This window comes from Xylaria bambusicola (assembly GCF_022495145.1).
Source record: "Xylaria bambusicola strain CBS 139988 unplaced genomic scaffold F5B22scaffold_8, whole genome shotgun sequence".
Lineage (NCBI taxonomy): Eukaryota > Fungi > Ascomycota > Sordariomycetes > Xylariales > Xylariaceae > Xylaria > Xylaria bambusicola.
Window position 1 is genome coordinate 396,311 of NW_025953561.1, and position 19,795 is coordinate 416,105.

General features: G+C 48.7%; 6 protein-coding genes across 6 annotated transcripts; 5 read left to right on the forward strand and 1 right to left on the reverse strand.

Annotated features, from left to right (window-relative positions):
* The first annotated feature begins 902 nt into the window (after positions 1–902).
* On the forward strand, positions 903–1,902 carry F5B22DRAFT_595443 (uncharacterized protein). Its single transcript, XM_047974143.1, has 2 exons — positions 903–1,136; positions 1,289–1,902. Exons 1-2 carry the CDS (start codon positions 1,041–1,043, stop codon positions 1,790–1,792), a joined length of 600 nt encoding a protein of 199 aa, XP_047833584.1. The 5' UTR covers positions 903–1,040; the 3' UTR covers positions 1,793–1,902.
* Positions 1,903–2,565: 663 nt separating this feature from the next.
* On the forward strand, positions 2,566–3,439 carry F5B22DRAFT_595446 (uncharacterized protein). Its single transcript, XM_047974144.1, has one exon. It carries the CDS (start codon positions 3,040–3,042, stop codon positions 3,268–3,270), a length of 231 nt encoding a protein of 76 aa, XP_047833585.1. The 5' UTR covers positions 2,566–3,039; the 3' UTR covers positions 3,271–3,439.
* A 2,055-nt stretch (positions 3,440–5,494) lies between these two features.
* Positions 5,495–8,204, reverse strand: F5B22DRAFT_595450 (putative glycerol:H+ symporter). The gene is made up of 5 exons (XM_047974145.1): positions 7,713–8,204; positions 7,575–7,642; positions 6,923–7,507; positions 5,989–6,847; positions 5,495–5,765 (listed from the first exon to the last, which is right to left on the reverse strand). The coding sequence occupies exons 1-5, from the start codon at positions 8,038–8,040 to the stop codon at positions 5,659–5,661; spliced, it is 1,947 nt and encodes a 648-aa protein (XP_047833586.1). The 5' UTR covers positions 8,041–8,204; the 3' UTR covers positions 5,495–5,658.
* Positions 8,205–8,355: 151 nt separating this feature from the next.
* F5B22DRAFT_595452 (uncharacterized protein) lies at positions 8,356–9,609 on the forward strand. The gene has a single exon (XM_047974146.1). The coding sequence runs from the start codon at positions 8,627–8,629 to the stop codon at positions 9,506–9,508; it is 882 nt and encodes a 293-aa protein (XP_047833587.1). The 5' UTR covers positions 8,356–8,626; the 3' UTR covers positions 9,509–9,609.
* Positions 9,610–13,214: 3,605 nt separating this feature from the next.
* F5B22DRAFT_643739 (mitochondrial carrier domain-containing protein) lies at positions 13,215–14,637 on the forward strand (the record flags this gene model as incomplete). Its single annotated transcript, XM_047978316.1, has 2 exons — positions 13,215–13,401; positions 13,460–14,637. 2 exons carry the CDS (start codon positions 13,215–13,217, stop codon positions 14,635–14,637), a joined length of 1,365 nt encoding a protein of 454 aa, XP_047833588.1.
* Positions 14,638–15,375: 738 nt separating this feature from the next.
* Positions 15,376–17,570, forward strand: F5B22DRAFT_542992 (uracil-DNA glycosylase). The gene is made up of 2 exons (XM_047972868.1): positions 15,376–16,294; positions 16,485–17,570. Exons 1-2 carry the CDS (start codon positions 15,891–15,893, stop codon positions 17,281–17,283), a joined length of 1,203 nt encoding a protein of 400 aa, XP_047833589.1. The 5' UTR covers positions 15,376–15,890; the 3' UTR covers positions 17,284–17,570.
* Positions 17,571–19,795: the final 2,225 nt, after the last annotated feature.

Consider the following 19,795-nt stretch of genomic DNA (forward strand, 5'->3'; position numbering starts at 1 on the left):
GGTGGAATATATTGCATATTCCAATGCGTTTCGTTACACTGAACAACTCTTCAATGGGCAGCAGCTGGACCGTTTATATTAAACCCCTAATTAATTCTATACTAACTATATATTATAAAATTTAATTAATCAAAGCATTGAATATTACCTTTATTTAATCTTATATATATGTATATATATTATCAGTGTTATAAGGCTCACCTATATTTAAGAAAAGACATATATTATAATATAGTTATAGATAAAATAAACAAATGATTGGATGACGAGTGCAATGTGTTCAATAAACTGGGTCATTCATTCATTCATCGCGAATCAGCACACCTTTATCCAGACACACGTGCACCCGCATGTTTGTATATGTATCATGAGCCAGGCATATGTACCCACCTCGTTCTTTAGACGGAAGATGGGCTAACCCGACCAATCCGTCAATCCAAGGGCAAATAATCTTTTGCAAAGCCTCTGATTACTGCAAACGGACAAATTCCTCGTCCTCGTTTAATATTATTGCTCTCCTGGACTTTCTCAAATCCGATTGGAAACCGAATCAAGCTCAACTGGTTCACAACAATTGCAATCACAACAATAGAAACAGCCCCGGCTCATGCCGCTTCATCTACACAATGGCAGAATCACCGGATAATTCTTCAACAGCCCCAGTCTCAGCCCCCGTTTACAGCATCGGCCTACTATGCTGGGCTGATCAGACAACGCAAGACATTGTATTTGTGTGGCTTGATGGGGATAAGGATCAAGATGAGGATGAGAGTGGACGGTCGCGATATTCTACCACCACCGCCGCCGCCGCTCCTGCTACCGCTGCTGTTGCTGCTGCTGTTGCTGCTGCTGTTGCTGCTGCTGTTGCTGCTGCTGTTGCTGCTGCTGTTGCTGCTGCTGTTGCTGCTGCTGTTGCTGCTGCTGTTCCGCGGCAGAGTGATGATATTAACGACGGTAATGAAGAATGTGGAGATTACAACGATAAAAGAAAGGACCGGACCGGGAATCGTCGCCAGTATTCTTCTCTGGTAACGTTGCATATGGGCCGTGGTCGACGGACATGGCGCGCGGTGATCACGTCCCTCTTGATGAACATCGGGGAACATGTGCATTTATTCCTCTCAACAATAGTACGGGTATGGATTCATTTCGTTCTTATTTCGTGCGTTTACTTACTTCTTTGCTTGAAAACTAATATCCCTTGCTTTCCCTACTTATATGTATACATATGAGTTTTCCCTCGCTATTTACCTTTCTCTGTATTGATGTATGTGCATATATATATCAGACTCCCAACGAACCGCGGCGTATTGCCCATGTTATTACAGCAGGCATCACAACAAGAACCAGAGTAATGGCTATGGTTATATCACATTCCCTTGACAATTTCCCGTGGTTTCACACCATCTTCATCACGTCCTTACGTCGGCTATGGTTTACCTATATCAGCTCTCGAATCTGGAATCGCGGACAAGCAACCCAGCTACGTAAGTTGCTCTTGGCAGTTCCTAAGGAGCGAGAGCGCGCCATCGGAATCTTCAAAGCTCTAAAGACAACGCTGCTATACGTATGCCTTGTTATAGCTGGCGTTGGGATAGCGCTGCAAGCATTGGTGTGGACGGCGCGACGGTTCTGCCCTTTTATCGAACCTACTATTACACTCGTTGTTGAAACCATTATCGCTAGCATCCGTGAGCTTTTTACAAGCAGGAGCGACAATAACAACATCAAGAACAACAGACAATACGAAAATAGCGCCATGACAGGAACATTGGACGGGGCTTTGGCTTAGCCTTTTTGGGGGATTTGGATCATCGCAACCCAGATTCAGCCTTGAAAGACTGGATGGTGTTGTGAGGCGACTGAAAACAATAGATCCTAGAGTAATATAACATCATCGACCTTAGTCTTTTTGCTACTCATAGCCTCACAACCAGCGCTAGTAGGTGCCCATATGTAGGTAGCCCAGACAGACCAGCTTTGGCACTTGGGCACTTATGTGTAATTACTTGTACTCGTGGTGTGAATGTTACTCATCTTACGACATCGTAATGATTACTGCGAGTTCCTACCTAAGCGCCAAACTTGGTTAGACCTAGATTCCCAGATTGATCTACCCGAGATCGGCAACATCTAATCTATCTGATCTAATCTATTTGATCTATCTCATCTATTTAATCTAATCTAGGCTGATCTGATCTGATCTAGAGGTCGTCATTCTTCACTCATTTACACGCTCTCTCCTTGTCCTCACCTTTTCTAACTGCCCTTTTCCTTCACCACGATCCTGACTGCGAAGGAGGCATATTTTAACCATCAAGTAGGCTCCCAGATACGCGCGTGCAAACAGGACGACGCAGATATCATTCTCCCTCGACTCGCCGGTCGGCCGGCCTGATTTTTAGCATAAACCCAATCAAGATGAATGGCCCCGATGGGCCGAGAGTCAAGACACTTTTCCTGCTACCTATTTATGGTTACTGATTGACCCAACAAAGCGACCGAATAGTAAGCTTACCACACTTCAATATCGACATGATTTAGTAGTGCTGATGTACTTTCTGATGCAATCCATCATAGTGACCGACGACATCTCATCTCTCTGGCTACCACTTAGCATAGATGCCATCACCACCATCAACACTCGACCCCGACCGCGACTCGCAAAGTTCATAGGCAGTCTAGAGTAACAGCGTCCTGTTAACGAACCCCTACCGGATATTCGCAATCGACATTAGGCACCTATCTCGCTGCGTTCTCGTAATCAGGACATTGCATGATTATGCATAGATTGGACCAATTTATGTGCCAAGCCGCATATTGACGGCCCCAATACCTGCCTTACCGTAGATCTAACTGTGTACAGGCTCGCTTTTGCCTTGCCGCCATCCCACCAAATCCAACGCTCGCAGCCCCTATTTCGCGCCGCACCCTTCACGGCTTTCCTTAGCCCTTCGTGCTCTTGTACGGCCTTCATAGCTCTTCAAGCATTGGGGTCGGCTTGTGTGTTGCTTGAGCGTTGCCTAATCACGCCCATACATGTACAGAAACTCTACATGTATTTTCTACATACTAGCCGCACTCTCGAGAAACAGTGTTTCACTGATGCATGCGTCACTAGGTCGAGTATCACCGCTGCAAAACTTTGAATCGGAAGAGCAAAGACACACAAATGATACAGAGGGACCGTTCCCCCACCCTCTCTCTCAATCTCTCTCCGTGTGTGTGTGTGTGTGTTGGTTTGTTGTAAACATACACATAAAAAGGTAAATTACGATCATAAAGGACACGAAATGCCTAGATTGGTGATAACATCCGGCGCATGGATCAATCCCTCCCGTCGTTTAATGAGAATGATACTGGTTACCACCACGGTCTGTACGGTAGAGACGGTGAGAAGGGTGTGAGCAAATAGGTCGCATGAAGAGAATAAGAAAAATGAATCAAAACATACATACACGCATACGTGAGGCTATTACCCGAAACAGAAAACTCTAGTAACATCGCAAACACAATTCGGTTAATCATTGGAGGGAAAAAATGTCAATTCTCACTCCCTCCTCATTCATCTTTCTTCCTGATCTCCTCCCTCCCCATCTTATTCACCGCCGCAAAGTAATCTTCGACTCTCTCTCTCTCTCATCACACATATTTTCCTCTCTCTCTCACTGTGATATCCAGCGTGTGTGAACTAGTTCTCCCTCTGCCCCAGATGCCATCACAGCCACTCCCAACAATCAACCTATGCAGCATCAACGGGAACAGCGCCGCGATCGCGTGTGCGGGACAAGGAAGATCAGATTATTCCACCCGTAGGGAGGGTGGAGGGATACCGCCCGAATTTACGGATTTGCCACATGGTTTGATTGAGGCGCGGAACAATAGCAGTAACAATCATAGTGTCTTGCAGACTGGGATGAATGATGAATGAGTTGGCACTAGGGATAAGAAGTTGACATAAATGGACAAGGCACTGACTGGTATTCCATTTCGCAAGCATGGGAACATGAAGCAATTGACCGTTGTTGATGATATGATTAATTACCCATCATCTTCTTGACGCTGGTGTTAGCCGATGAACGACAGTCGTAGCTCGACGATGCTCACTCTCACGGTCGACTCCGCGGCAAGCATCAAGCTCGCTCATACCTATCTAGTGTTGCTCATCATCTAGAAGTAACTCCTGACACTCATTCTAGGGAAGTACAGCGTCAAGTGAACATGTCGCAAGAAGTCAGGGATTGTTTCCGAGAAGATATTTTGGCGATGAGGTGCGAGCTCGAAGATATAGTGTCATTAGCTTGCACATGTCCCAGCTGAACAGGTAAGGTTCGTGATGCAGTACGCTGCACATACACAATCAAGTAGGCAGTCTCTCTAGGGTTAACATGCTAACACAGCTATTATCATCATCTCATGCTCGAGTCACCAGCACCTAAAGAGTACCAAGGAGTGTGACGTTTCTGATAAATATTGGAAGTGTAGGTAAGTAGATGTGTAAGTCTTGAAGACAGCGAGGCCAGTTGTCTGAGTGAAGCTGAAGCTGCACCTCTAGCACCCCTAACCTGCTGGAACTTCAACGTTGAGAGACGCTCAGCCGCTATGGTGATGGTCACAAGCCCCTTCTCAGTTATCCTCGATTATCACATGGATGCTTTACAAAATGATTAACGAGGTGACATGTCTCGTCAACGACAGCGTCGAAGACGTCAACCGCCACAAGTAAATCATCTCATACCCTCACAATATTGCCGTCGAAGCCCCGCTTCCTAATACCATGCAGTCCTTTAAAAGGCCATGTAATATATGTCACACAAGCTACAAGGCTCGTCAGTACCAGCTCAACACCTTTTGTTTATCAAGCGTACATCTTAATGGCCTTGCGCGCCTGGTTACGACAGAGCCTAGCGGTCCTACAAAAACTAGCGCGCTAACCTATATAAACCTTCGTAACAAATGTTCCATCCTTTACAAGTCGAATACATCGAAGTAGACTTAAGTACTGTTAAGAATCCATTTTCAATAAGCAGCCTTTGAAATCTTCTTTTAAGCGATAAGTAAATGCGGGGATCGCAAATAGAAGGATAAGACTATGCTGTGAGGCCAAGCAAGGCAATGAGATTGGGAGGAACGGCGGGCTGCAACAAGAAACCTAACAATACCCGCAAGAAGAAGCGCGAGATGTGCAAATCTTGGTGCAGCAGCTCAAAGCAACCCGCCTAGAAGCAAGTGTATGCTCGGGCTCATGGACTCATAAGTGATTATATAATTCAAATGCATTGATAGAGGATAAGAAGATTATATTTAATACAGTCTACAGCCTCCTCCAAAACACATCACCTGCCCTTGATAATACACAGCACATTTTATGTATGCATTATACAACATACTCCGTTGATTCAGCCTATACGTCTATGTGATCATACCAAGCAAGCACTGACTTAACATTCAAGTAATTAAATCACACTCATTCTAAATGACAAGTCCATTAATGTCATACTCATGTTTTCATGCATTCTCAACTTTTATATAAAGTCTAGGATAAAGTCTACAAATGTACGTACACACATACATACATAATACCCACACCACAAATAAACGTCTTCCTTGCATTCCGAGCGCCATCTAGCCAGACCACACGCTTGAAAAGCGTCACAATCAACATTTCAAGTTAATCCCGCGCCTCATCTCCGATTCTCTGATCTCAAACATGGCCTGTACGCCGACAAAGAGCACCGTACACGCTATAGCGAGGAAGACATAGCCTAGCAGAATTTTCCATGAATTAGCTCTTCATCACCATTAAATGAGTCCATTCTTTGTGGGCTTTTTGGGGCCTTTTTTTCACCAAATGATCGAGGGAGGAAAGTAGAAAAATGGAAGGACGAAACAGCGTAAAATATGTAGGAGCGAAAGATGATGAGAGATGAGTGGATAAATCATATAACCCCCCAACCCCCCCAAAAAATAATAATAATATTAACTCACCAGTAAAATGCTGAAAAATACCTGCCAGAATGGACCGCAGCCCATCAACACCAAACGCAAAGCCGACCAGGTTCGCCGTCATCATCATAAGGATATTCGCGACAGCGCCAGCGCAGCACAGCATACGGTAACCCGTAGGATGGCGCTCCCACCTCCTTTTCGGGAAGAGCGAGCCGGCGGCCATTTCCGGCAACATGAAGAAGACGACGAGCCAGCCCCATATGAGTAATTTGAGCTGGATGTCGTGCCAGAGGGCGACGAAGGTGAAGACGAGGACGTAGGTGAGCACGGAGCGCGCGGCGTCGCGGGCCGTGGAGAAGGAGGAGCCCCCGAGCGGGAGGTAGATGTAGCGCAGGGACCAGCGGTAGAAGGAGCGGTGCCAGGAGCGCCAGAAGGCGAGGGTGCTCCAATTATTGCTGACGCAGCGGATGATGTTCTCGGGCGGGTCGACGCCGTCGACGAGAGACCAAAGGCGGAAGAAACGCCACGGCAGAAGGAGCTTGAGCCAGATGAGATGCAGGTTGAAGTAACTCAGGAGACACAGCTGCGCGGCCGTGTACTCGGCCCAGCGCGGGGAGACCTTGGCAATGGCTTGCACGTAGTCGTAGTGCAGGATGACTTCCATGGATAGCAGCGCGAAGGCGAAGCGGATGGCGTAGCGGATGGTGCGCGAGGTCTCGAGGCTCGCGGGTTTGTAGCGGAGCTGCGAGATGTAGTCGTTGAACGTGATGATGGGGCCCGTGAGATACAGCGGGGCGTAAATGGCGTAGGCGACGTAGTTGCGGAAGGAGAAATCCTTGGATTGCGCTGGGGTTGAGACGCGGTCTCGTTCGCTTAATGAAGAGGGATCGAGCTGCTTCTTCTTTGGGCTATTAGATCTCCCGTGGTACAATCGCAGAACAAAAGCCAGTAGGAGAAGAATTTATCATCATACCTCTACAGGGCTAGCGCTTCTCCTGTCTAAGCTCCAGTAGTAGTCCAAGTTGAAGCTGATGAGGCGCAGAACGGTAATGTTGAAGAGGATCTCCCACCTACCCATGAGTCCGCCGTAACTGTCGATCCATGCGCCCCAATGCACGAGACTGCTGTTCGAATCGTCTATCAATCCACCCGAGAGAAACCCCCAAAGAAGTGAAGCGATGTCCCGGAACTTGTAGCCGTTACCGAGCTCGTTCGCGAACAAGGTGCCGATGTTGAACGCCCACGTCGCAGCAGGAATCGATTTCCGGGGCACTGTGGTAGCGACCTGGTAATTCAGGTACAGAATGGCGAGGACCTTGACGATCGAGACTCCGTGTAGAGCAACTAGGTATATCATAGCGAAGCCAAAATCGAAGGAGGCTCGTTGGTTCAACCTCTGGTCTGCCTCTTCTAACGTCGGCCGCGACGCCTGGCCACCCGATTGGGCGCGGTAGACCACCATATTATACAGCCGCCGGAGAAGGGGGTGGAGTACGACAAGCGCGGCGAGGTAAGGAATGTTGCTGCGAAAGGCGCGGTATTGCGAATCAGTGACGTCCTGCCATTCGTTCGCTCGGTTAGCATACACATGAATAACAATGGCGCGCACGAGTTGAGTCCCTTACGATTCTGCGGCCAGGAATCCAGCCCGGCGAGAGGTAGCGCTCGTAGTTTCTGTAGTTGGGATGTGTAGCTGCGATGAAGGGTGTTAACGGTCAAGGCGCGACATGGAGTAGACGAAGGAAGGGAAGGTTTGACCATACGTTTTGAAGCATCATAGGCACTCCAGAACATGTAAGGTATCGCTAAGATGAAGACGAGATAGTACAGGTAAAATTCGGGTGTGTTCCACCTCGATTTTGACTGCGACGACAGCCGGCTGTTCCACTTGGCAGCGCGTTCCCTGCTTGCAGCGGTCGCATCGTTTCGGGCGTCTATGACGGTTTTGTAGGGAGTGTTGGACGAGACGGTGAAGCGAGTGTCGAGGGTGTCGAGGTCATAGACATTGCGGAAGATGGAAGATACGCCCATGGTGATTCCGAGGTCTGTCGCCTCTGCTGTTCTTCTTCCACTCTTGTTCGGGGCAGGCATTGGCGCCTGTGACTGGTTTATGGGGGCGAGAACAGCATCAGGAATATGCCCGGAGCACAACAGGGACCGTTTGCGTGTTACTGCTGCATACAAGGCGATAGAGCGGCTTGTAAAAGAGCGACTTGAATATTAAATTTTACATCTGATATCCTTCGTGAAGCACTAGGTACCTAGGTAGATTGGGGGTCCCAGGCCGAGGCCTTGGTGTACCTACTACTACGCAGCACAGTGGCAGAGGCAGGGGTCAGTCAGTGCAGGGCACCCCCGGCCGGCTGGGCTTGCCTCCTATTTACGGGGACCTTCAAGATGCCATCTGCACAAGTGGTCAACCTCATCCAGCTCATGGCTATCTGCATTCTTCATACAGTCAATTTGATTTAAAGCAGCACGCCTACTAGGCCTGTACTAGGTTGTCGCTATTCTACAACGTTTTGCTGTTTTGCTGTTTTGCTGTAATGATAGTCAAACATTCGAGTACCATTACCCAATCAACTACCACGCCAACTGAAGTGGCCCATCCATCATCTTCTTCAACATAGGCAGTGGTCGCGCTAGATACACCATTACACTCAATTTTTGTAAGGAAATGGCCCCGACGAAATGGGTGACTGCGAGAAAATCCTTTGGTAGCAAATCAATTGCTCTTAGGCCTCAGCTGTCCCATGAACTGCCAGTCGCCGCGAGATGGAAACCCAAGGGACCTTTCCGTCTCTTCGATTTGCCCCCTGAATTACGAGTCCAGGTCCTCAGCCTCGCTCTCCAAGACTGCGAGGAACAGATTCACGTTATCAAGATATTCCTAGCATGCCGTAGACTGTACACAGAGGCAGCCGATATCTTCTATCATGAAACTTGGGTAGACATCTCTCGTCGGCCCGAGCCTCCCGGCTTGCTGGCCGAGCCTATCACCGCGCTATCGCCCCGACGTCACGTCCGTACCATGAACTTAACCATTTCTCACAAGACCAACCTCCGCACCTTTCACAGCGCCTATGTTCCTGTCTTGCGCGAGATGGCAGACAAAGGCGGCCTTCACACTCTACGGCTAGAAATCAGCGGCAGATTTTCTCGCATAGATTTCTGGACCGACGCCTGGTCTGATGATGATGACTTTTGTGACAATGAGATTCCCCTGCTTATCGGGCCCGGCAAGGACATAGAATATCAGGGGCCGGCTTTTCTAGCTGCCCGACCTTTTCAGACCTTTCTGGACTTTTTGTCCGATCCGCATATCTCCAAAGTCATGCTGTATACCGCTTCCGCTGATCACTATGAATTCTGGTGCGAATGTCATCGGAAGCTGTCTTCCAAGCTCGTCCCATGTAATAACGGCTCGTGGCGTGGAAAGGCTTCACGATTAAAGGTGAATCAAAGGCGACTTCTTTGGCTCTTTCGAGGGGCGCAGACTGTGCGGCCCTTGGCTGCGGCAACGTCAATACGACGTCCGGGTGCATCATCTCGAAGCTAAGGGTAGTAACCCATATACATCCATTCTCCATCATAAGATATGTTAGCAAGTATTATCCATGAAGCGTTTACCGCACCGTAATCATATTTATACTGGAGGGTGCGATTCTTTAACTATGTGGATATAATAAGGGCAGGTGACTAGACTTGGAATTGAAGCTATTCAGATTACAATGATCAACTGGGGTTGCAGGAGTCCTTGACCAACCAACCCCTTCTTGGCCTTGGTGGCCTGACTCCATCGTCGTAGAAAATCGACATGCTTCTTCTAATTCATCACAGCTGGTAGTCACATATCTAAAGCTGCGCTGCTGTCTAGTGATGGATGCCGAGTACCCCAATTGCCAGTCAAGGGTACGAAGGGAAGGTTCGCAAGTTATTCACACAACACATGGGAGCTTCTACATACAGCTGCGGAATTCCAACTGTTAGGATATGACCGTGAGAGCAAAGTGTTCGTCTAAAGTATAATAAGATATAATAAATGATTTCCAAACACTTTAATATTTGATAATCCCCAGGCAAGTTATGTTGTATTATGCCTTTCCAAAAGTGCAAGTATATAGGAAGTAAAGAATGGAAAAATGGAAACCTAGTTATATAATATTGGCAAGAGCGTTACAATATCTGACAACCGTGCCTTCCTAAATTATTTTTGAGGACTTTGTAGAATCAGCAGATAAAATTATGCTAAGTAGGTACGTATATTTGTAGACCTTCCTTGCCAAAAACAGTCATTCTATCGTTATCCATCCCCAGAATTAAAAAGCAGCCATCATCTATGATCGATATTGCCCATTACTTCTGTTTATTTCCCTCTATGGTTCTATTTTGATCGTCATAGTTATATCTTTGACCTGAACTCTTATTACCTGCATCCCTCATCATTAGAAGCTGAGTTATTGCCATATGCCCCGCTTGTTGCTGCCTTTCGTTGTTGTCAGAAAGGCTGTACAAGGTATATGGTAAGACTCTCATTGTGGGACAAGGTCGAAAAGGTCAGAAGTCTGAAGGCATTCAGACTTCTCTGGCTATATACAGCATATCTCTTTGTTCTTCCGTTCTGAGACCACTGACGGTTGTTCTTCACCACGCTCGCCAAGGTAAGAATTGCAACTCAATGACTTTAAACCCTGACTACATATAGGTTCATCTTGGCCTTACGCAGCGCTAATATTGAGATAGTAAATCGAGATGTCGGGCGCTGCGAGTCTAAGCAGTACTCTTGAGAGCGTTATATCGCGTTCCGTTGCTAGCAAAGCTAATGCCGCCGAGGAAGCTTTGAAAAATAATGGTGTAGAACAATTGTTACGAGCGGCCCTACGGCTGCACAACGAGCCTTCGACGGCAGATTTCGAGGCAAAGTACATTAAAGAACTCGAAAATCTCAAAGCCCTCGTGAAAGACGAGTACGAATTAGTTCGAAAGGTCTTTAATCTCAACGAGAAGGAAGAGAAGGCCAAAAAGGTTGCTACCTCAAAGGCAGAAAAGATAGGAATGACCGACGAAAACGATCTCTGGTCTGAGTTGAATCGTAGTACTGTCGATTTGACTGAGGAGAGTCCTGAAGGCGATGAACCTAAGAAAGGACCCCAGAAGTCGGATTTACATGTCCTGGGTGATGAGGATGAGCATATATATGCTCGTTCAGAAACTATGGAACGTGGCGTAGAGTCTGAATCGAGCGACAACAAGGACTGGCTGCAAGACAATGATGACGATACGAATCACAATGACATTAGTGACGATGAAGAACCCATACTACACCGTGGTATCTCTAGAAACACGCTACTGGGACAGTTCCACCTTGGAAGTTCACTTCGAGAACGGTGTATAAGTCCTAACCGCACAGAGAAGCCTGATGGAAATTCGGAACAGATGATAAGCCCATGTCACCAACGCCTTCTTGTACGCTCACCCTTACACAGACATGTTGAAATAGCTAACCCAGTATTCTAACAGTCAGGCCGTCGACCACATCCCCGTCGGCGGACGGTCACGCGTCCACAGACGTACAACGTCAAGGCCATCTTCAAGAGCCAGGTAGGGTCTTTGTATGGCCCTGAACATCGCCTATCCTAACAGAAGGAACCTCATGCAGCACGCAAGGTTGCGTGTTCTACAAGCCGGAAGCAGGAAACAAGGGAGACAAGGGAGGCACAATTGGTTTCTTTCCCAGGTTTTGTACCCCATTACTTCCAACCGATATAAGCTGTAAATACCTGCAAGGAGGGTCGGGAGGTCGCTTCTCATTGCTATCTGCCTATTTTTTTTTTTTTCTCGTCTAGCATCGGAATCTGTACCAGAGGGTACCGTACTACAAGAACAGACAAAATTGGAGGGGGCGTATTGGCACTATTGGGAGCATCTGTGGATATCTGGGTATATATTGATATATTGACTCTTTGATTGCCCACTGGACTTTCTTAGCTGAAGCAATGTGATACTTACATTGGATCGTAGAGTTTCAAGACCTTCGCAATCCTTTCACTTGATAGGAGGAGGAGGAGCTGGCTCGCTAGCTTGCTTTTTGCTTGCTCTTCGCGTGGCTATTGTTCGATTACATGCTTACCAACAGCAACCAGTAACATATTACCTGCTTGGGGAACTGTGGGTTAAACTCCTTTTCTGGTAAGGAAGATGACTAAGGAGCAGTCACAGCTGCAGGTGTGAGCCCCTTCATCCACTTTACCGCCGCCTAGTATCGGCATACTGTGGTAGTGTAGGTATACCGTATACCTGCTCCGATCGACTCCGATCTATCAGAAAGGCAAGCTCCCTTGTATCCTGGTCAAACCCCGATTACATAAGGGGTAGTGCTGTGTGCCAATGCGAGCGTGTTGCTACTTACATATATGTAGTAAATACTTGTTGTTATCAGATACATATCAACAACATCGTCCTATGAGAGAGTATGTTACATTTCCTACAGTACCTCAATAGGTATATACTGTTATTAGCCTGAAAGAACGGATGACACAATTTGTTGAACGATCAAAGACGACCTGGAGCGATTTGCTATGGAGGTGGAGATATATCAATCTAAGTAAGTGACTTCACCGGGTGGGGTCTGTGGCTATCCGGCGTGCCGGAGCAGCTGGAGGTTGGCTCGGCTGGTTACACTGCGTTAAATCTTTTAAATCCGAGCACTGACAGAGCACTAGTCTGACCTACCTACTAAGCCAAATTGATAGTGCGTCACAAAAAAAAGTGGCAAAAGTCCACAAATGATTAGCACCACAGATGGGCGCAGAGATGGGACCTACATACGAAGTAGAACCTTGATGTCACTCCCGGAATCCGGAGATTCTCAAACTTAACTTACGTCTTACTTATCTGATGGCACTGAATCATCTCGAGCTAGGTATATACAGCTAGTTAACATTGAAGCTAGGCTTGGGTGAATCTATCCATCGCCATCGCCATCGCCATCTTCATCTCATCTTTCCCACCGCTTGTCCCCCCTCTGTCCTGTCTGATCAGCTCAACACCTATCTACCTACCTAGGTAGCTCAAGCATTATCAACAGTCTACCTGACCGCTTCCCCACACATATTCTAGAATACTCCTCATTAGCTTCTAATCGCATTCTGATCGCCCCCCTCCACTGCGCCACTCTTCCCTTTGACGGGCGTTCTCCGGATTCCCCCCCGGATACCAGCCCCCAATCGCCCAGCTACTCAGATCTCCCACAATTCACAGTTACAATGTCGGCGAACAATGCCGGCTTCGCTGGTCAGAGCCACGATAGAATACGGAAAGCTGAAGATGCCTTTGCCGGCGCGACTATGGTCTCTTCGTCCCAGGACCACGCGAATACCGATGGCATGGACATCACAGCCGGCCAGAAGATGGCCTCCGCAATCACCGGCAGCCTGTTAACCTCACTTCTCGGTTTGTTCACCGCTACCCTACCTCTGTCAACATCGTATGCTAACCGATGTGATTACAGTCACTCCCCTCGACGTCGTACGCGTTCGACTACAATCCCAAGGTTCGTCGCCGCAGCCCACCGCCAACACGGGCTTTCAGAAATTAGTCGTCTCGCCGCACCAAGGCTTTCGGCCATCCAATCTCGGCATTACCTCGTGCTGCCGAGAAGTATTCTTCATGAACAATAACGCTGAAGTTTGCATCGTCGGCCCGAGGCTAGAGGGGCTTGGGGGCGCCGGGGTCGGGGCTGGAGCCGAGTGTGCCGTCGAGGAGGCCCAAAAACGTACATTCACATCGACTTTTGACGGCATGCGCAAAATCGCCCGCAACGAGGGATTCACCACGTTGTGGAGGGGATTATCGCCGACACTCCTCATGGCTATCCCTGCCAACATTATCTACTTTACGGGCTACGATTGGTTACGATACAAGAAGAAAAGCCCTATAAGTCGGCTGGCCAGGGATGATGTTAAAGCCGTGACGGCGGGGTCTACGGCACGTATCCTGGCCGTGGCTGCTGTCAGCCCTATTGAGCTCTTCAAGACCCGTCTGCAGGCTTCTTCTGGTTCTACGGCAACAAGCCACCTCAAGGACACGCTTAAGGGGCTCCGGGAGATGGTTGCCGAGAATGGCTATCGGTCTCTATGGCGGGGCATCACCCTTCATCTATGGCGCGACGTGCCATTTTCGGGACTTTACTGGCTGGGATATGAGACGATCCGGAACAGGCTGACGGACATGCGCGAAGACCATCGCGGCCGCTCACTATCGCGCGACCCCAGTTCGCGCTCGAGAGAGAGGGCCAGGTCACAGAGTCGGGAAAACCATACGGCCGTCTTGATAGACAGTTTTACGGCAGGGGCTTCATCGGGTGCTATTGCGTCCATGGTCACCATGCCTTTCGATGTCGGTAAGACTAGGACACAGGTGTACCAAGACTCTGCCAAGAAGACGACGGCGTCGGCCGGACAGGCCTTGGCGCCCGAAGAGAGCAACATGGTACGGCTGTTGTGGCACATCGCCAGGACCGAGGGTGTGGCCGGACTCTGGAAAGGGTGGATTCCTCGGACCCTCAAGGTCGCCCCAGCATGTGCGATTATGATCAGCAGCTACGAGGTGGGCAAGAGAGTGTTCCGGAGCGTCAACGAACGGCATGCCATGGCGGAGCAGGTGGACCGTCGGATTGACGATTCTTGAAGAGCTATGGAAGGCGCGGGAATGACGAGACGACTAGGAGGCCAACGTACACACATCTTCACTCGACTCCTATATTCTTTGTCTGTTTTGCATCGGGCCGGTCTTGGCTCTGGCGTTAATTCTGGTTTCATGATACCTTGGAGAAGCGGCTACGGCATTTCTGCGATAGACGGGTGGAACCGCATGCATTTTTGTACCAAAAAAAGAGGGAAAATGCGGGATTCGTTTTGGGTTTGAACAGAGGAAACAAACAGCATCCTAGAGGATCACATGATAGAATGGTCTTGGGTGGGTGAAAGACAAAACTTCCACAAGAATCTCACGAGGAATCGAGGGCTAAAGTGTAAGAGGACCGGCGACTGATTGTATGATTAACTGCGTATCACTAATGAGGATGTTGGGGTTGATGTGCTTCCTACATGTATGGCGCGATGTTGGTTCTACATACTTCTTCTACTAGTACATGCATGGATTGTTTAATTCAAGTCCTCTTAAGACTTGATATGAAGGGGTTTATCCATTCGCTGTCCGATGCATATATAAGTACCTGTGTGGAAATCTACACGGGCATCGTACCTAAAGTAATGTGAATAGCGAACATGCAAGGAGGGAGTCTGGAGGGGAGGTTAATATGTAGGTGCTGCACGTGCCACATGAGTTCGCGTAAAGTACGTGTGCTGCCTAACGCGAGTCGCGTCTCTACGGCACGTCTCTACGGCGCGATCCATTGTAGGTATTCCTACCTAGGTACCTATCTTAACAAGCATCAAGGATCCTACCTACCTACAATTCTCAATTAACATGACCCAATCTGCCTGAAACCAATTGCAACTGTCGAATTGTCTATAATTGTGCAAATTGGCGTCTTGTATTCTCTTGATCCACCCAGTTGAATACGAATTCCACGAGAATAAGTCAAGATTGCACCCTCAACGAATCTTGTGGCGCAGCTACGTCCCTGGCGGCATCTGCGTCATACGATTTCGACGACGGCACCTGAACTTGCTGTGTTTTACCTCAGCACACGCTCGATTGTGAAAATTTACAAAGGATTCTTCTCTACTATCACGAGCATTTCTGGTGCCAGTCTGATTGCGAATCGGTCGTCTACGCTTCTCAATCGTCGGTGCTTGTTTTCGATTCATCCTCCCTCTCTGCGACTAAGAGCTAGACATCATCGACCTGCTCTGCCACGTCCATTGTGCGGCTCTTCGGACGCGAAAATACCCTACTATAGCACACGGGCGTTCGGGATGTCGTCAGTCAAGAGAAAAGGCGACGCGGCGGCTGCCGACGCAAGCAAGAAGGCCAAGACGAACGGGAGCATCACGTCATTCTTCAAGGCGCCCAAGACGGCGGCGGCGGCGGCTGCGGGGGCAACAAAGGCTGGCGGGAGCGGAATACCTTTTGCTGCAAACGATCCTGCCTCGGTGGGAAATCTGGCGGCGAGATTCGATAAGGAGAAATGGGTTGCTACGCTTACCCCTGAGCAGAAGAAGCATCTAGCCCTTGAAATTAATACTATGGATCCGAGCTGGTTGGCGCTTCTCAAGGACGAGGTCGTCAAGCCCGAGTTCATTGCGCTCAAGAAATTCATCGAGGGGGAGGTTCGCTCTGGACAGACCGTCTTCCCACCAAGCGAGGATGTTTATTCTTGGTATGTTCAAGACCGGACTGCTCAATTTCACTTTTTCCCTTTATCGTCTGTTTTTGAAACGAATGATTTTTTTTATCTACCTCATCTATATATATCCCGCTACACCTCCAGCCCGCCAATCGACTGATTGATTTGATTTGAGTAACTAAAGCAAGAACTAATCGAGATATTTACCAATTCATGCATGCAGGTCCCGCCACACACCCTTCCACAAAGTAAAATGTGTCATCCTCGGCCAGGACCCCTACCACAACCACAACCAGGCCCACGGCCTCTGCTTCTCCGTGCGCCCGCCGACGCCCGCGCCGCCCTCGCTGAAAAACATGTACATCGCGCTGAAGAAGGACTATCCATCCTTCGTCCCGCCCCCGAAGAGCGGAGGCCTCTTGACGCCCTGGGCCGAGCGCGGCGTGCTCATGCTGAATACGTGTCTCACGGTCCGCGCGCACGCCGCCAACTCGCACCAGAAGCGCGGGTGGGAGGCATTTACGCAAAAAGTCATCGACCTCGTCGCTCAGAAGCGGACGAGGGGGGTCGTGTTTCTCGCGTGGGGGAAGCCCGCGGGGGACCGCGTCGCGCGCGTCGACGGGAAGAAACATCTCGTGCTGAAGAGCGTGCATCCTTCGCCGCTGAGCGCCTCGCGTGGATTTTTCGACTGTGGACACTTTCGAAAGGCGAATGAGTGGTTAAGGAATCGGTATGGAGATGAGGATGGGGAGATTGATTGGAATCTGAACCCGGATGGGGTGCCTACTGTTAGTAAGAAAGTGGAGGAAGAGAAGGAGAATAAGAAGATTGATGGGAATGAAGATGTCGATGAAGATGAGGAGGCGGCTATTGCGCTGGCTGCTGCTGAGGCTGAGGCCGAGGCCGAGACTGCTATTACGCCTGTCGTTGCTGTTGGGAAAGTAAAGGCTTCGGGGGAAGAAGAGAGCGGTGTCCTTGAAAAGCGGGGTGAGGATGGGAATCCTGGTGAGGAGAGTAAGTAAAAAAGTAAGTAAGTGTGACCTTGAGAGATCAGGGGGATTTTTGTTAAAATATTTGTCTGTCTGGCGTTTAGGCTAGTTGAGTTTTGGCTTTTCTTCGTTTTATAACCCCCCTCGGTACACTTTTCCACGCTCCCTGGTGCGCGATAGATTACTCCCATCGTTTCTTGATAATGGGGGGAAAAGAGAATTGATTGGTTCTTGTATTTTACTTGATGGATGGATGTATGGATGTGGAAATGGGATGGGACAAAAAGAGAAGGAGGGAAAATTGGAAGGGAAGGGAAAGGAAAGGAGGATTTCGAGTAATGGGACATGTTTGGGCTGGATACGCTCTTCGCTGTGTGTGTGTTCTCCCGAGGGATTAATAAGATAAGAATGGGTATTAATGGTGATGATACTTAATTGAGAGGGGATTGTATATTAGGAACTGTGTTTTGCTCCTTGCTATCTTTTCTTTTCTTTTCTCTCTACCGAATAGATGGTTATGGTGCGAGTCACGAATGTATCGTCATCACTCCCCGCGTCCATTCATTCGGGTTTATCGTCGAACGTGCATTTGAGGCGTCATGGGCGATGGCATCTTATCTATTTACCTATTCGCCTACCTATCTACCCACTTACTTACTTGTACATATATACGTGGTAAGATCGGGACTAGGTTTGGTTGGCTGGTTAGTTGGTTGTTCAGATCTCGTACGGATCGCGGAACGGACCCCAACGGATCACGGATCACGGATCACGGGCTGCTGTGCTTTTGTGGCTGCCGTGAGACATTGCTTCCGGACACAGCTTACGCAATTCCTTCATTTCCCACTTTCCGCCTTGTGTTTCCGCCTTTTATTTCCTCCTTGTTGGCAGGATTTCGCTGGTGGATGGACAATCGTGTTATTTGCTAGGAGAATTCTAATCAATTGCTCACCTTATCCGCAGACTTAGTCAGGTATAAAACCATTATCACCCACATTTACATGTCTGTACGTGGCCTAGAATGGTGATGTGTGTGATTGTGCTATACCGATTTCTTTCATCTCAAGACTCGTGTAAGATTAATTAGGCGTGTCCGTACTGATAAAGTGATGATGTAAGTAGATATGTCTGTCCGTTGACGTCCGGTCTCCGGAAAACTTGCCTTTTCGGGAAAGTGGAGAGAGATAATCCATCGTCAATCGGTCGGTCCACTTTGATCGCGTGTTGGAATTCGCAGCAACCTGTAAAGAACTTATACCTAGTCCCTCATCCTCGAAAACCACCTTGCCAGGGTTAGTAAGTAGGCAAGTGGAAGAGACATGCTTACTGGGCGATCCAGCAGCCACCGGGCTGCAGAGGTTCGCTGGCAGACGCTGAATTGTCGACCTGCAGGAAGTGTACCAAGCTGTTACACTGAATGGAATTGGTTACCCACGTTTGCCTGCGCGTGAATAGCATGGGTCTGAGTAGGTAGGTGACAACTTCTTTTTCTGGCGAGGTACCTAGGTATCTTTAGATCTTTTGTGGCACGGTTGGCGAAAAGGAGAGGAGAGTGAGAGTGAGAGAAAAGGTGACTACTTCGTTGGTAGGTAGACGAAACACGCGAATAAGACGCGTCGAGTTACCGCAGCATGCTGGAGACAAAAGTTGGAGATAAATGCTACCATGGTACCATATAGTAACTACCAATACCATTCCATTATATCTGGCAGTATATCTGGCTAAGCTAACGGATGCATGGAGGTGGTACCCCATGTCGTTGGTTAAATGACGCGCGCGCGGACCACCCAAGCTTTCAACTACCTACCTACATAACCCAGTTGCCGTAGCATCTGAGCAGTGAAGAAGAAGAAGAAGAAGAAGGAGAAGGGGATTTGCCGTTGGTGTTGAGGAAATGATATCGGACTGTGTATATCTAGATGCGGTAGCCTGTCTGTACATTACACATTACACGCAGTCAGCTAGGTACCGTCCCGTTACTGGAAGCCAACCCTTTTGTCCAATGGAGGAGTTGCGGGAAAGCAGGTCGGGATGATTCATTGGCCAGGGGGTTTAAATGAGATGTGCCTCGACAATTGTCCATGCACGGTCGGCGTTGCCACCGGTATCATGACTGGGCGAGGAGACGTCGACGGATGTCAGTCGGACGATGGAAAAAAGGGGTTCACCTTGCCTGGCGCACAGCTTCTGAGGGTGGCTTCCAGATACCTACCTACCTCCTACTTACCTATGTAGCCTGGAGATAGATACCTCTGCCCGTACCTACTGGAGATGTGTTGTCAACGTGAGGCGCAAACTCGTTATCGGTATATGCCATCTGTGGCGTTCCCCGGAGGATCACTCACTACCTACTGTAAGGTAGATACCTAAGGATCACCCACCATATGCCTGTATCCGGTCCGGGTTTCGCCAATGGCTAGTCCAGGTGGTGTTTATCGAGCATCGACGAGAAGTGCTGATATCAGTTACCGGTAGTAGAGGTGGGGTGCCAGCTGGTCGGGAGAAAAGAGAACGGCTGTGGCGCTTTCGATATGCACGGGTGACA

Bases quoted from the DNA above. Each gene is read 5' to 3' on its own strand.
- F5B22DRAFT_542992 (XM_047972868.1), top strand. From the start codon at position 15,891: ATGTCGTCAGTCAAGAGAAAAGGCGACGCGGCGGCTGCCGACGCAAGC. The intron at 16,295-16,484 runs GTATGTTCAAGA...TCATGCATGCAG, and splicing joins AGCGAGGATGTTTATTCTTG to GTCCCGCCACACACCCTTCC.
- F5B22DRAFT_595452 (XM_047974146.1), top strand. From the start codon at position 8,627: ATGGCCCCGACGAAATGGGTGACTGCGAGAAAATCCTTTGGTAGCAAA.
- F5B22DRAFT_595450 (XM_047974145.1), bottom strand. From the start codon at position 8,040: ATGCCTGCCCCGAACAAGAGTGGAAGAAGAACAGCAGAGGCGACAGAC. The intron at 7,643-7,712 runs GTATGGTCAAAC...CCTTCATCGCAG, and splicing joins TGCCTATGATGCTTCAAAAC to CTACACATCCCAACTACAGA. The intron at 7,508-7,574 runs GTAAGGGACTCA...AACGAATGGCAG, and splicing joins GGATTCCTGGCCGCAGAATC to GACGTCACTGATTCGCAATA.
- F5B22DRAFT_595443 (XM_047974143.1), top strand. From the start codon at position 1,041: ATGGGCCGTGGTCGACGGACATGGCGCGCGGTGATCACGTCCCTCTTG. The intron at 1,137-1,288 runs GTATGGATTCAT...TATATATATCAG, and splicing joins TCCTCTCAACAATAGTACGG to ACTCCCAACGAACCGCGGCG.
- F5B22DRAFT_595446 (XM_047974144.1), top strand. From the start codon at position 3,040: ATGTACAGAAACTCTACATGTATTTTCTACATACTAGCCGCACTCTCG.